This window comes from Rhinatrema bivittatum, chromosome 10 (assembly GCF_901001135.1).
Source record: "Rhinatrema bivittatum chromosome 10, aRhiBiv1.1, whole genome shotgun sequence".
Lineage (NCBI taxonomy): Eukaryota > Metazoa > Chordata > Amphibia > Gymnophiona > Rhinatrematidae > Rhinatrema > Rhinatrema bivittatum.
Window position 1 is genome coordinate 14,259,637 of NC_042624.1, and position 17,032 is coordinate 14,276,668.

General features: G+C 42.6%; 1 protein-coding gene across 2 annotated transcripts in view; it reads left to right on the forward strand.

Annotated features, from left to right (window-relative positions):
- Nucleotides 1–17,032, forward strand: part of CFH (complement factor H) — a 633,102-nt gene that overhangs the window by 402,388 nt on the left and 213,682 nt on the right. For both annotated transcript variants that reach the window (XM_029617534.1, XM_029617535.1), the window contains one exon: nucleotides 7,977–8,054. In XM_029617534.1, the coding sequence (XP_029473394.1) occupies nucleotides 7,977–8,054 (78 nt within the window). The remainder of the gene's footprint in view (nucleotides 1–7,976; nucleotides 8,055–17,032) is intronic.

A 17,032-nucleotide genomic window follows, 5' to 3' on the forward strand; every position in this document is an offset into this window, starting at 1 on the left:
GGAACAGTCATGGAGAGGAAAGGCACCGATGTCATCGATGGCAAAATCAAAATCTGTGATGCCACTTCCTTCTGCAGTGGATATATCATCTGAAGCAAGGTTATACACAATTCTTCAGAAAAAATATCAAGATTTGCTAGATTCCTTACCTTCAAACCCGGTGGAAGAGGAGGCTTCTTCCCAAGAACCCATTCCAGGACCCTCTGGTGTACCACCTCCACATCCAACTGGAAAACCAGGTCCCATACTCCAGAATATGACTCATGGAGTGACACACAGTCTGACACCTCAGAAACTTTAATGTCTGGCCCGTCTCCTCCACATCCAAGGAAACAGTCTCCACCAGAGGACCTTACTTTTTCCTCTTTTATACAAGAGATGGCCGACTCTATTCCATTTAAGTTAGAGTCTGAGCAGGATATACGTCACCAAACTCTTGAGGTGCTACAATTTGTAGATCCCCCCAAGCAAGTCATGGCAATACCTATCCACGATATTCTTCTCCAACTTCAGCAAAGAATGTGGGAACATCCTTGCTCTGTTCTTCCCATCAATAAAAGAATGGATTCCACCTATTTAGTCCAACCTGCACCAGGTTTCCAAAAATCCCAACTCCCACATTCTTCTGTGGTCATAGAATCAGCACAGAAAAAAGCGAAAAGATCCAGAGTGCACTCCTCTAATCCTCCAGGGAAAGATAATAGGTTCTTGGACACCTTTGGATGTAAGGTGTTTCAAGGTGCCATCCTCAACTCTAGGATTGCAGCCTACCAGTTGTACATCACACAGTACCAAAGGAACCTATGGAAGCAGATGGAGGACTTTATACCATCTTTACCACAGGAATTCAGAGACCCAGCACAAAATCTAGTTCAAAAAGCTTCTGAAGCGGGGAAACATGAAGTGAGAGCTGCATATGACTCATTTGAGACAGCCTCAAGAGTGGCAGCTTCTGGTATAAGTGCTAGGAGGTGGGCCTGGCTAAAAGAATCAGACCTCAGGACAGAGGTCCAAGAAAAATTAGTAGACTTACCCTGCGCAGGAGATAACTTATTTGGAACAAAAGTTCAAGAAGCGGTCTCTCAACTAAAAGAACATACTGAGACCTTACGACAGTTATCTTCCATGCCTCATGATGCCACTACCCACGCTGTACTTTGCACCCAGCAGAGGGATATTCGCAGGCCCTATTACCGTCCTAAAAGATACTATCCTCCTGCAACTAGGCCTCGCCAGTCAAGAACACAGCATAGGACAGAGCCTCGCCAACAAAGAACAACCAGACCTGCACCTGCCACTCAAACAGGTCCCACGGCTGGGTTTTGAAAACATCTCCAGAGAACTAAGCCAATCTCTGAATCCTCAGCCAGAGCTTCCTGTGGGGGGAAGATTATCCAACTTTTACAATACATGGAAAACCATAACAATGGATCAATGGGTTCTTTCCATCATATCTCACGGGTACAAGCTCAATTTCCTAGCAGTACTTACAGAACTTCAAACACCTCTGGTTCCTCCCAACAGAAATCACATTATTCAACTACAAATAGAATTATCCACCCTTCTGAAATCCAGGGCCATAGAACCAGTGCCCCAGTCTCAGCAGGGCAGAGGATTCTACTCCCGATAATTCCTCATTCCAAAGAAAACAGGAGGCATATGGCCCATCCTAGACCTCAGAAATCTAAACAAATTTCAAAAAAAGGAAAAGTTCAGAATGGTCTCGCTAGGTACCATGCTTCCACTCCTCCAAAAAGAAGATTGGCTTTGTTCTCTGGACCTTCAAGATGCGTATGCTCACATCCCAATATTTCCTCCTCACCACAAGTATCTGCGGTTCATGGTGGGTCATCAACATTTCCAATACAGGGTACTGCCCTTCGGACTCGCCTCTGCTCCCAGAGTCTTCACAAAATGTCTGGCAGTAATAGCAGCACACCTGCACAAGCAAGGTGTCCATGTCTTCCCATTTCTAGACGACTGGCTCATCAGGAGTCAATCTCAACAAGGAGCAATAACTTCTCTCAACCAGACAATTGCTCTACTTCACTCCTTGGGATTTCTCATCAATTATCAAAAGTCCCATCTCATGCCATCTCATATACTCCAATTCATAGGAGCAGACCTGGACACCACTATTGCAAAAGCCTTTCTACCCGAGACTCGAGCAGAAACACTATCCTTCCTAGCAAACTCGATTCTCTCAAAGACACAAGCAACAGCTCATCAGTTTCTAACCTTACTAGGCCACATGGCCTCCACAGTTCATGTAACTCCTATGGCAAGGTTAGCCATGAGAGTAACCCAATGGACTTTAAGATCACAATGGATTCAATCCATTCAACCACTGCATTCTCCAATTCAAGTAACCCACCAGCTACACTCATTTCTGCTTTGGTGGGCAAACAAGGACAATTTGCGCAAGGGCCTACCCTTCCAACAACCAGTCCCACAGATAACATTAACTACAGATGCGTCCACCTTGGGTTGGGGAGCCCACATAGACAACCTCCAGACCCAAGGTACTTGGACAAAGCTCGAATCAACATTCCAAATCAATTTCCTGGAACTTCGAGCTATACGTTATGCACTGCATGCGTTCAAGGACTGCTTTTCACACAAGACTGTTCTCATGCAAACAGACAACACAGTAGCCATGTGGTACATCAACAAACAGGGGGGTACGGGCTCGTATCTCCTTTGTCAAGAAGCTGCACAGATTTGGGGATGGGCCCTGAACCACTCAATGTTCCTCCGGGCCACTTATCTAGCAGGCATACACAATGTAGTAGCAGATCGACTCAGTCGTCAGTTCCAACCACACGAGTGGTCCCTGGATCCTTCAGTAGTGACCAGGATATTCCAGCGTTGGGGACAACCAACAATAGACCTCTTTGCGTCACATCTGAATCACAAAGTGGACAAGTTCTGTTCTTTGCACAGACAGAAGAATCAACCAACCAAGGACGCTTTCGCTCATCCTTGGAACTCAGGCCTACTATACGTGTATCCTCCAATACCGCTCATAACCAAAACTCTAGTGAAGCTACAACAGGACAAAGGGTCCATGATACTCATAGCCCCATACTGGCCTCGTCAAGTATGGTTTCCCTCACTTCTAGATCTATCAGTCAGGGATTCCATTCATCTGGGAATAGCTCCCACTCTAATAACTCAGGATCAGGGTCGGTTGCGCCATCCCAACCTCCAATCCATATTCCTGACAGCATGGATGTTGAAAGCTTAACCTTACAACCACTCAGTCTCTCAACTCATATCTCCCAAGTGCTTATAGCTTCACGTAAACCTTCCACTCGAAAGAATTACGCTTCCAAATGGAAAAGATTCACCTTCTGGTGCAAGCAAAACAACATTGATCCCTTCACTTGCACCACTACCTCGTTACTGGACTACTTATACCATCTTTCAGACTCTGGTCTTCAGACTTAATCTGTAAGAGTACACTTAAGTGCAATCTCAGCTTACCTTAACAAGGTGGGAGATGCACCAATATCCATACAACCTCTTGTCAGCAGATTTATGAGAGGCTTAACTCAACTCAAACCACCAATTCGACCTCCAGTCACAGAATGGGACTTGAATCTGGTATTAACAAGGCTTATGCATTCTCCTTTTGAACCCATAGACTCCTGTGAACTTAAATTACTCACATGGAAGACTATCTTTCTCATAGCCATTACATCGGCTAGAAGAGTTAGTGAACTACAAGCGCTGGTCACATATGCTCCCTACACAAAGTTCCTACATGACAGAGTGGTCCTCCGTACGCATCCAAAATTCCTTCCCAAAGTAGTTATGGAATTCCACTTGAACCAATCCATAGTTTTACCCACATTCTTTCCAAGGCCTCACTCTCATCAAGGAGAATCAGCCTTACATACCTTGGACTGTAAACGTGCCCTATCCTTTTACTTAAACCGCACTGAAACACACAGAAAATCAAATCAGCTTTTTGTTTCTTATGATCCAAACAAACCGGGTAAAGCAGTGGGTAAACATACTCTATCCAATTGGCTAGCAGATTGCATACAGTTTTGCTACGAAAAAGCAGGCCTTCCTCTCAAAGGACGAGTAAAGGCACACTCCGTAAGAGCAATGTCAACCTCAGTTGCGCACTTCCATTCAGTGCTAATCCTTGATATATGTAAAGCAGCAACATGGTCTTCTCTTCACACTTTTGCAGTTCATTACTGCTTGGACAAGCAAGGAAGACAGGATTCGGCCTATGGACAATCTGTCTTAAAGAACTTGTTTCCAGTATAATCCCAACTCCTTCTACAACCAATCTGCTGTAATTTTCGACTGACTCATTTTCACAACAACATATTACTGTTGCCTTCATATTAAATGACTCAGCCTCTAGCTTGCTAATCACCCATATGTGAGGACTAGCATCCTGCTTGTCCTGGGATAAAGCAAAATTGCTTACCTTGTAATAGGTGTTATCCCAGGACAGCAGGATGTAGTCCTCACAGAACCCACCCGCCACCCCGCAGAGTTGGGGCCTTCTTATTTTTTCTAACTTTATTTTTGATAAAGCTTATTGCTACATACGAGACTGAAGTGAGACCCCTGTGGCACAGAGTATCATGGCATGCTCAGTAGCCTCAGGCTGCCAGTCAAAAGTTTCTAGAAACTTTGGCAGAAGTTTTCCCGCACTAGGGCTCCGCTGATGACGTCACCCATATGTGAGGACTACATCCTGCTGTCCTGGGATAACATCTATTACAAGGTAAGCAATTTTGCTTTTCCAAATGTTCTGTTAGTTGTTTTTACACTGTTTTTTCTAATACTTTGGATATAGATGAGAGAGTCGATATGGGTCGATAGTTATTGAGGACTGATGAGTCGAGATTATCTTTTTTTAGAATTGGCTTTATTTCAGCAGTTTTTAGAATTTCAGGGACATGTCCTTCAGAGAGGGATTGGTTAATTATGTTCATAATTGGAGGGATAATTATATCCTTAATCTGTTTTAATGTATGAGTTGGAATATTATCTAAGGGATGATTTGCAGGGTTACTTATTAATAATAGCATTAATTTCCTCGGCACTAGTTAAATCAAATTCTTCCCAGGCATTTACTTCTTTTGTTCCTATTTCAATAGATTGATCCTCTATTTTAAGATTTTCATTAATTAAGTTAATAACTTTTTTCCCTGAAAAAAGTTCAATTTCGTTACATCTAACTTCTGTTAATTGTGGTTGGTTATAGCTGATGTCTTTTGTCAAGTTTTTTACAATAGAAAATAATACTCTCGGATTGTAATTTAATTTTTGGAAGTTTTTTTAGTGTAAAACTCCTTTTTTGAATTATTAATCAATCATTTATAGTAAGTCAGGTAGGATCTGTATGCTGATAGAGTTGAGGTATTTTTAGTTTTCTCCAGGTTTTTTCTCTTTTCCTGAGTTCTCTTTTTGCTAATCTAATTTTGGAAATATACAAATGATTGGTCATATGTGGGAATTTTATGTTTTTAAAATGAATAGGGTTAATATTATTTGCCACATTGCTTGTCATGTCAAACCATGATATGATTTCAAAATCAGCATCTGAGACATCCAGATTTTCAACCTTAGCTTTCATTGCTTCATCAAGGGTATCTAGTTTGAATGGGGATGATAGGGGAAGGTGACCAGTTTCGCGTATTGACGAAGTTGATGTGTATTAAATGTTATTTTGGCATGAATCAGAAAGTGGTCAGACCATGGGCCTGGGGTCTTGGTAGGAGGGACTGACTCTGTTAATCGTGAGTTGATACAGATTAAATTTGCCACATTGCAGGGTTAGTCTTCAATAATTTGTTTGAAACCTAATGCTGTAAAAGCTTCTAGTATATTCTGGAAAGCCGGGGTGGGCCGAGCACAGTCTATATGGATATTAAAATCTCCAAGAATAATAGCAGGTTTATCAAGATTTATTCTATGAGTTACAAATTAAATAATGGGGGAGCAGTTGTGGTCAAGCAATCCAGGGGGACAGTAAAATATACAGATTTGCACATTTTTTGAATCAAATAAAGCAGTTTCATAGGGTGGAGACATATGATCAATTAATTTTAATTGTAAATTATTTTTTTCCCGTTCATGGAATTGTAAATTCTTTTTTCTCATTTATGGAATTAAAAAAATCGAGTATCTGTCATCATCAATTTGGTTCACTAATACCTTATCAGTCTTTTGTAATCAGGTTTTAGTTATGGCTACAAAATCGGGTAAGGAGTCCATAAGCAGATCATTTATTATTGGAATTTTCTTAGTGATCGATTGGGCATTGAAAATTAAAAAAGCAAGGATTAGGTAGTTATTATAAAAAGTATTCATATTACTTGCTATGTTCGTAATTGTTCGTGGGCGGTGTGTTTTTTCCTTGGGTTTATGATATCTTGTGCTGTTTTTTCCATTCCCTGTGCAGACCGTAATTGGAGCTATTTATATCTTGAGATTCTGTAACAAAAAATAGTTAATAGAGAAGATAGAAAAAAGAAATAAGTGTTCAGTATATTGTTGTTTCTCTGGTCACACTAAGGAGCACACACACTCCTTAGGCTCACGACGCCAGGCACATGGCACCTACAGCCCTTCACAGATGCTTATGGGCCCACTTGGCACCTTGATGATGTCAGGCGAGGGCGTGGTCAGCCACCGATGGGGGAGGCAGTGCTGTGGGTGATCCGGAGCTTGGAGTTCAGGTAGGCAGGTAGTCAGCCTCTTTGTGTTGCAAGGCAGCAGTTTTCAGCAGTTTTCTGTTGTGTTTTAATGGGAGAATGCTACAAAAAAAAAAAATCAAAAGACTGAGAAAACAGCTTTTTTTTTTTAAATTGTGGGGATCTAGGAAAGCAACTGAAATGCCAAATGTAACCAATTTTCACCTGGGTTGACCATCTTCCCTCTCAAATCTATGACACAAGTTGCCAAAATTGTTGGCATTTTGTGCTATAGCTGATGTTCTCTCAATGAATAATTTTTGGGGCCACAGCAAAGGGAAACTGACAACTATTTAATTAAAAACATGATGTGTATGGGGATTCATGTGTTATTTTGCCCAAAACAGATTTGGTAAGCTTGGGTTTGGATCTACTAAGTCCCTAATATCACTATTCCAGTTCTGGGTCTCCTAAATCCAAACCCCTGATGTTTCAGACAGCATATATTTATAATGAAATATTTTGACTCGTATATTTGTTTTTATAAATATATATTGGTTTTGTTACTACCATGCCTGTAGATTTATTTTATAAACCAGCACAAACTTCTGTAAAAGATTGGTCTGTATAGAAATTTGTTTTTTTTTCTTACATAGGCATGCCAGTAGAAAATTATTTGAATAAATGGGTCCACACACTTTCTTATTTACCCTTAATATACTTGTGAACCCTGTAAAGCCTCACATATTTAACAATAAGCCAAAATATTAATTGCTCATACTGTCACAATCATAGATTTATAGGGTAAATGTCATAGGATATTAAGTTAAATGATTAACTAGCTTTGGTTCAAATAGGAAACAATATCAATCTTCACATATTACAATGGGCCTAATTTTCCAAAGCTATCGCAGGCCTGCGCTACTGAAATCGGGGCAGAGTCGGCCCCAGAAGAGGAGGAGTCGGGGGCATCACCGGGGCCGACTCCGCGAGGACAGTGCGCACAGCGGAAAGGTAAGGCCCTTTTCGCTGGCTATTTCGCGCCCAATAACTACACCTTCTATGGTGTAGTTACTGGGCGCGATGCCGGCAGCGATTGCACTGCGGCGGTACGATCGCTGCCGGCTAGCGCAGGACCGCCCCCCAGTAGCGCAATTTTCTAAAGTATCGCAGGCCTGCAATACTTTAGAAAATGAGGCCCAATGTTTGGTATCACAAATTTAATGTATTTATCATAATTTTTTTATAAGTGCTCATAGAATTAAGATTATAGGTTAATAAAGATTTTTGTATGCTCTTTATTTTCAGCTATGCAGTCTAAAAAGTCCCCAACAGTCATTGCTGATAGGAATATTACTAATGAAGAAGAAGGTAAACGTGTTCAAGGTAACTTAGTAAATAAGGCTTTCATTGTACCCTGTGATCTGTGTAACTTTGTGTTGGGGTTTGGTTCTGGCATGAGTTGCATGGGTAGCAATTAGTGGTTGATTGGTTGTTAAAGTTGACCTGTAGGTGAATCTTTAACTGGTAAAGGCAGAGGAGGCATATCCTTGCATCATTAACACTTCCCTGTATAGTTTAGACATGAAGTAAAGAAAACCACTGATTGACCCCTCAGCCGTTAAAAGGCTCTGTAAGTCCATATTACTGCAAATTCTTTAGTTCAATAAAGAGATCTGTCTTTATTTACAGAAAGATGATATTTACAAAAGCCAGTTTACAGGATACCTCACTGTTAAGACAGATTACGTTTTTGTACTTAAAGAACAGTTTTACACATGTAAATGTAGTTTACCCATGACAGTGGAATTTTGAAAATTGTTACATGCCATTGAATAGTTAATAGGTTTTGCCTGTGTTAAGTTCACTTAATATGGTTAAAAGGGCAGGGGCTGGTTGTGGGAAAATAGTGGCCGAGGGGATTTTTCTCCATACTGGCCCATGGGTACCCAATTACACATACAATTTGGTGAGTCACCAAATACAGAATAAAGGGACCATAAAATATACACAGAAATGCACAGACAAACTGAACTGGAAATCACGACAAGTTAGTCTGTATGTAATGCAGCAATGGAAAAACAGAAAATACCATCATTCTTCATAAAACATCAAACAATAAAATCAAGAACTATAAAATATCACAATTGGAAAATCATACTAAAAATATATATTTCAAAACTGCTGATGAATAGAAATTCCAGTTATTTAACTCGGGGAAATTTTCAAAAATTTGTATATAACACCAATAAAATATTTCAAAAAGAGCAGTCATCAAATAATATTCAATAATTAAAACTAATAAGGATTTTAAAAAGCCCCTGCTGTCCCCTTCTGTGGGAGCTCTTGATTTCCAGTCACCCTGATATTGTCGAGGATTAGGAGGTTATCCGCTCTCTCTCACACATACTCACATGTCCATTCTTTCTCACACATACACTGTCACATACATATACATTCATGCTCTTATATCCACCATAACCTCTTGCTCTCACTGATACTGACACACTCTCAGGCTCTAAGACACTCTCTTCCCCTCCACACACAAACTCTTACTCCCTTGGATTTTCTCATACACACTCACTGGCTCCCTCACATACACACAAACACACACACCCAGGCAAGCTCCCAGTCATTCTCACACACACACACACACACTGACCCCCAGGCAGGCTCCCATTAATTTTCACACCACTCCCTCCCCATCCCCCAGGCATGCACCCATTCATTCTCACACATACAGACCCCCAGGCAGAGTCCCATTCACGCACATGCACAAACTAAAGGCAGACCCCCCCCTCTCTTTTGCCAGCAACCTCATAGCCTCTCTCATTCCTCTGCTGCCACTGTCACTGCTGTCACATGGCTATTGGGGAGGTGCCGATTGCTGCTACAGACACTGAAAGCCCATTCTGCTGCCTCCTCTGTGCAGGCCCGGTGGGCTTCCACTTTCTCCGTGCTGATCTCGTACATTGTGAGATCCGCATAGAGAAAGTGCTACTCTTGCACATTCCCAAAGATTACATGTGCCAATCACTAAAAAGTAATTTATTTATTATTTATTTATTTATTTATTTAGGGCTTTTTTATACCGGCATTCATGATAAAATCACATCATGCTGGTTTACATAAAACAAGGGGAGTGATAACTTTGAACGAAAAACAGGTGTTGAGGGGTAGAAAAGTAAGTTACAATAAAACAAGGGAAATTGGAACTGGGAGAAGAAGAAGAGTAGAAGCAATGATATAGGCAGTAACAACGAGAGGAATTATTTACATGGTGTTGACAGGAAATTTACAAGTTGATGTTGTTGTCTGTCTGGTGAGAAAGTTAGAAGAGTCAGTTGTGATCAGGAAAGGCTTGCCTAAAAAACCATGTCTTTAGTCTTTTTCTGAATGTTAATAAGCAAGGTTCCTGTCTGAGGTCAGGGGGAATGGCATTCCATAAAGATGGTCCTGCAGTAGAAAAGGCCCGATCTCTGAATGTTTGATGGTGTGTAACTTTTGTTTGTGGAATGTGTAGTGATCCTTTGTATGCTTCTCTGATTCGTCTTGATGAGGAGTGTAGTCTGAGCGGGATTTGGAGGCTGAGAGGGGCTTGCGAGTAGATGGTTTTATGGATGATGGTGATGGACTTGTGAAGGATTCTGAAGTGAATTGGGAGCCAGTGTAATTTTTTGAGAATGGGGGAGATGTGATCTCTTCTTCTGGCATTTGTTAAAATCCTGGCAGTGGCGTTTTGCAACATCTGGAGTGGTTTTATGGAAGAAGCAGGGAGACCCAGCAAGATAGAGTTGCAGTAGTCTATCTTGGAGAAAATTATGGCTTGTAGGACAGTTCTGAAGTCTTGAAAATGAAGAAGTGGTTTTATTCTTTTCAGAACCTGAAGTTTGTAGAAGCCGTCTTTGGTGGTACGGTTGATGAATGTTTTTAAACTTAGGTGGTTGTCGATTAGGACTCCTAGGTCTCTAGCTTGGGAGACAAAGATGTTTGATGGTGTAATTTGTGTGGTGTTGCTGTTTTCTGTGGAAATGAGGAGGAGTTCGGTTTTTGCCGAATTTAAAATCAGGTTTAGACTGGAGAGGAGGAGGTTGATTTCTTGTCAACAGGATTCCCAGAATTCGAGTGTTTTTGTAATTGATTCTTTGACGGGGATCAATATTTGCACGTCGTCTGCATAAAGAAAGTGTTTTGTTTGAAGTTTAGATAATAATTGGCATAGAGGAAGTAAGTAAATGTTGAAAAGGGTGGGGGAAAGAGAGGATCCTTGTGGAACTCCTAGTGAAGAATTTCAGCGAAGGGATTCCTTATTGTTTATTTTGACTTTGTACCCTCTGTTACTGAGGAAGGTTTTGAACCAGGACAGAGCCCTTCCTTTTATTCCGATGTCAGATCTAGGAGAATTAGTAAAAAGGATTGTCCTTTGTCCATGCCCATGATGATATGATCTGTCAGAGAAATGAGGAGGGATTCAGTACTTAGTGCCTTGCGGAATCCGTATAGTGTTGGGTACAGTATTTTATGATCTTCCAAGTAATCGGAGAGTTGAGAGTTGACTAATTTTTCTAATAACTTAGCTATAAAAGGAAGATTGGAAATAGGGCGGAAGTTGTTGTTGTCGTTTGGATCCAAATTTGGTTTCTTTAGAAGGGGTTTGATAGATGCTAGTTTTAGGGCATCTGGGTAGATTCCTTGTGCTAAAGAACAGTTTATAATATCGGCAAGGGTGTTTGATATGGTGTCCGGTATTAGCAAGAGAAGTTTAGTGGGGATTTGGTCGGATGGATGGGAGGAAGGTTTCAATTTCTTTAGGAGAGAGTGGATCTCTGAAGCAGTAGTTGGTTCGAATGTTTCGAGAGATATTTTTTTGTTTGTTTGAAGATAGTGGCTGGTACTAGGAGATGTGCCCGGGGGCAGCAGAGCTAATAGGTTGGATATTTTGTTTTGGAAGAAAAGCGCCAAATCGTCTGCTTTGGATTGTGCCTGATCGATGGGGATGTTGGGGCATTGGTTTGTGTTAGATCGGATACATATGAAAATAAAGCTTTGGGGTCGAAGATAATGTTGTGGATCTTGTGGGCGTAGAAATCCCTTTTTGCTCTTAAGGTACAGTTCCTGTATTGGTGAAGAGCAAATTTGTATATGGATAGAGTGCTTGGACAAGGTATTTTACGCCATTCACTTTCTTTCTTTCTGAGGTATTGTTTGAGTTTTCGGAGGTCTTTGGTGAACCAAGGTTGTCTTTTTGGGGCATTGGGATTAAGTTTTTTTGAAGAAATTGGACATAATTTATTTGCTACTGACTCTGTGATGTTATTCCAGGAAAGTAGGGCAGTGTTGGGGTCTGCCAGGTCAATGTGTGGGAGTTCTTTAGCCAGGTGGCTACTGAGGTCTTCAGAGGAGCAGGATTTCCTGTAGAGAAACAAAGATTGAGTGGGATGGGTGTTGAGGTTTTTTGTCAGTTTGAAAGAGGTTGAAATTATTGAATGGTCCGACCAAGGGACCTGAGTGCATATAATGGGGGATGAGTGTGTAAAGCCAGAGTTTATGAACATAAGGTCAAGGGTATGACCTGCTTTGTGGGTGGGCTTGTTGATGATCTGTTTAAAGCCCATAGATGAAAGTGTAGTTAGAAGGGCCTCACAGCTAGATGTAAGGATGGTATTGTCGAGGTTGAAATCTCCTAGGATCAAGGCTGGTGCATCTAGGTTCAGGTGTTTTGTGATGATTTCTACAATGGAGGAGGGATCTGATTCAAGAAGCCCTGGAGGGGCGAAAACGAGGAGAATTTGGAGTTGGTTTGCTTTAAAGAGGCCTATTTCTAGTTTAGAGTCAGATTTTGCTGGGAGTTGGGAGAGTCTGAGCTCTTTTTTGGCTGCTAGAAGAAGACCCCCGCCTCTTTTCTTTTGCCGGGGAGGGAAAAGAAGTCATAGAGCTGGGTGGGGAGTTGATTTATTAGCGCTTTTTACCTTTGCTGTCTGATCTTAGTTTTCTAATTGGTTGGTCACAGGCTTTTTTTCCCCACCTTCCCTTTCTTATTTTTTTTGCCAATTCCTTTTATATTGTCTTTTTTTCTGTTTCTTTTCTCTCCATCTTCTTCCCTCAAACACACAGGTTCTCATTCTCACATGCATTTTTCTCTCTCTCACACACACAGGCTCTCACTGTCACATGCTCTCTCATGTAAAATCATTCATACATACAGTCTCTCACTGGCACATGCTATCTGACTCTCACACACATAGGCTCTCTCTCACTCCCACATGCAGTCTTGCTCAAGCAAAGGCTCTCAGTGTCACATGTTCTCTCTCATGCAATCATTCATACACACACACAGGCTCTCACTCCCACATGCTGTCTTGCTCAAGTACAGGCTCTCACACACACAGGCTCTCTCTCATACAATCATTCATACACACACAGAGGCTCTCATGCTGTCTCTGCAAACATTCAGGTCCTCACTCTCACAGACAATCTCTCAACTCATCTCATACACGCGCACACACACACTCTACAGACCCTCAGCCTCTCTCTCACCTCAGGGCCTCCTCTTCGCAGGTCGCTGCAGGATGGGCTCTGCAGCGGCCCTGATCTTCTCGGGCCGCGGCGGCCCTGCTACCAGGCCTTTTCCTCTTCTCGGGACGTTGCGACTTGAGATTCGCAGCGGCCCATACGCGCTGCTCCTCTTCTGCACATGCTGATGCTCCTCCTCCTTCCTGCCCACGCGGCTCCGGCAACGTTTACTTCCAGGGCCGCACAGGCAGGAAAGAGGAGGAGCATCAGTGCGTTTAAACGGGATCTTTTTCTTCGGGCCGTGGTGACATGAGCTCCACCACAGCCCTGCCAATCTGCCTGTCGCTGCTCCGCATGAGCCTCCCTGCGCCCGGGGGCATTGGCTCCCCTCAGGATACCACTGCTCACAGTGCCTCAGGCCCTGGCCTAGTGCTTCCACCGGCCCTGCCCGCAGGTTTCTCTTCGGGCCGCAGCGCCAGCAGACCTTCTTCTTGTCTTTGGTCGGGAAGTTTAAAAAAAAAACAAATCACGTGATGGCAGCGACCGGCCCACTGGGGGAAGCCCGATCCCCCCGATAGGCCAATCCGCCCCTGTGAAAGGGCTTGTAAACCTGCTATGATAGTATGTAAACTTTATTGGCAAGATATTTAACACCCCCCCCCCCCCGCGTGTAAAAACCAGGGGTTACGCGCGCGGCCAGGCCTTGCGCGCGCTGCACACATTTTAGAAGACGCCCGGCTGCGGGCGTAACCCCTGTTACGTGCACAAAAGCCAGGCCTCTGTGAAGGGGCAGGCCGGGCTGGGACAGTGCCATTCCTCGCTGTCCCGGCTGCCGGTGCACGCAAGTTACTTCAAGTCGAGCCATGAAGTAAATTGCGAAATAAAAGGTAAAAAAAAAGGGGGGTTAGAGAGTGGGGAGGAGAGGGGAAGGGAGGTTAGGGTAGGGGGTAGGAAAGTTCCCTCCCAGTCTGCTCCTTAATTGGAGCAGACTGGGAGGGAACTGAGGAAGGCCCTGATGCGTCACCGCACAAAAGTTGCCAAATTCAAACACCCCCCCCCCACTTGTATGTGCCATCCCAGATTTTATAACGTGCACGGACTGGCACGTGCATGTTATAAAATTGCACGTCTATGCACGCATGCCAGGTAGCTTGGGCACATGGATATGCATGCGTATTTTTTAAAAATCTACCCCATACGTGTAATCTTTTGAAAATGTACCTGAATATGCATAGATAATGGATGGTATTTCAAATACTATGTATTATCTCCCTCCGAAAAACCTGGTGCAACACAGATTTTAAAATGAACCGAATATAAATCAGATCATTACTGGCAGTTCCTAGGCAATTTACATAATATAGCTTGCCTCAAAATTTGCAGACCAAAGAGGTATAGCTAACTTTCCCTGGGTGTATTGGGGACAGCAGTGCAGAATTTTATCTAATTCAAAGACCATGTAGCCCACAGACTGCACCCTTCTGGTAGGATAACCTCTAAGGGTCTTATGGGACCCTCTTTCCCACCATGTCCACTGCTCCCTGAGGTGGCCAAAGAAGAAAAAGTTTCAAGGCTCCACCCCTGCCTCCCAGTTCCAAACCTCAGCTTCCTTGCCCTCCCAACCTCCCTTGGCTCCCTTGACCAATACTTTATGTTCCATGTAGCCCATCAACCACTAATGTGGTTTCCCAATGCTTCTGCAGGAAAATTAAAGCGCCCGATACACACCCCATTCCAAAGGCACAAAACAATCACTCTGGGAGTGCTTGGAGACCTGATCTATCCCCCTCCCCCACACCCAGGGCTGGGGCAAGGGTATTAGGCGCCCTAGGCAAATCTTATAGTCTAGTGCCCCCCCTCCCACCACAGACTTCCCACACAATTAAAAATTATGTATTTATAACAAACTATTTTATATGGAAAAGGACATAGCAATACAAATATAACTTACAACCTGCATATTATGTTTATGCACACTGCTATGGTGCAATTGGAAAACCCTGCCAAAGCAAAACACTTGGAACCGATATGAACTTAGCTTTATTACAACACATATTGGGTTTGGTCTTGACCCTCAGAAAACCATGAATAAACTGAATTATAATTACAATATAATAAATCTCCCATACCAAAACAGCATCAACTGTCAGGCCCTAATACACCATTGCACCTCCTATTAGAAAAACAGAACAAGCCAGGCTGCTATAGATCCCTACACTGAAACTACATGCTAGCACAATCTCACCCTTTGGTCACTTCTACAGAATACAGACAGTCCCTCATAAAATATAGAATAAAGAGACCATAAATTATAAATAGAAACTTGTAGACAAAATCTAAACTCAGAACTGCAACAAGCCAGACTATGCACTGTTACAATGCAAAAACAGAATAACTATGCCTCATAAAGCATCAATCATAAATAGTAACGCCATGCCAATAAAAAATAAATATTTCAAAACAGCTGACAAAAATAATAACATCTAATAACTAACATATACAAATAAAATATTCCAAAACAGCAGACACATCAAATAAGATTCAATAATAATTAAAACTAATATGGATTACAAAAAAAACCCAAAAAACCTTTCTCCATATCTGGAAACTTGATTTCCAGTCACCCTGAGATTGTTGTGTATTAGTTGGGGGATGCAAGGTGGGAGTACACTAACTTTTTCCTCTCTCTCCCCCTTACTTGCTCTCTGTTGTCCACCACCCCACCTCTCCACACACAAATATACACATGTTCTCACACCAATACATGTTCTCTGTCTTCCCCTATACACACATACTTTCTGTCCCCTGTATTCTCCCCACACACTCACTCTCTTTGCTCTGTTGTCCCCCCACAAAGACGCACTATCTGTCCTCCATACCCCCCCAACACACATTTTCAGTCCCCATGTCCCTCCCACATACATACTCTGTCCCCCATTCCCTCCAAACATACACTCTCTGTCCTCCTGTCCCCACAATACACCTGTTCTTAGACACACACATATGGATGACAAGTCCCCTCACCTTCCCCAAGCTCATACATATACATGCTTACTATCACACAAAATTTTCTCTGTTCCCCATCTTGCAATATTTTCTGTCCCCTCTCATGCACATACATATATTATATGCTCTGAAGAAGGGGTGTAGGGTGACTGCTGAAGTTGGTGGTGCATCAAAATATTTGCTGCTGCCATGTGGCCTACTCTCTGAGCTGCCTCTCCAGCGACATCATCAATAAAGGTCAGGCTCAAAATACACATACACATACACAGTGAGTGTAGTATCATGCTGTGCACTAGTGTGGAGACTGCTGACAGGCTCCACATACAAAAACAGACTGGCAACCTGGCTGGTATTCTTCAGCATCTGTGCACTGCTCAACTCACTGGACTAGTGCCTAGACAGATACTAAGTAGCACTACTGCAAATCTCAGCACTCTCTCCTACCCATTCTCAGACTCTCTACCCTCCCCCAGAAAAGAGAAAATCAGCAGCAAATTGCCACTGCCTCTGTTTCTCTGCTGGTTATCACAGTGGATGAGACCAGTACAACACAGATTAAAATTAACAGCAGCCAGAAAGCTTTTCTGAAAACTCTGTGAGAGCTCCAAATGCTACATACATTTTAGACAAAGTCTACAGAAGAAATGCTGTACTTCTCAAACATGCTCAAACTTCAGGGTCAGCGTCACTTAATGGCAGTAATAGGGTAGGTTAGAAAAATATTTCACTATGATATATTGTATCAGCGGTGTCCTTGCCATCATGTCCTGCCCAGGCGCTGAGAAGACAAGTCATTCATGGCTCACAGGGAAGGGATGGTTGATATAGTTACTTATACCTGTTCT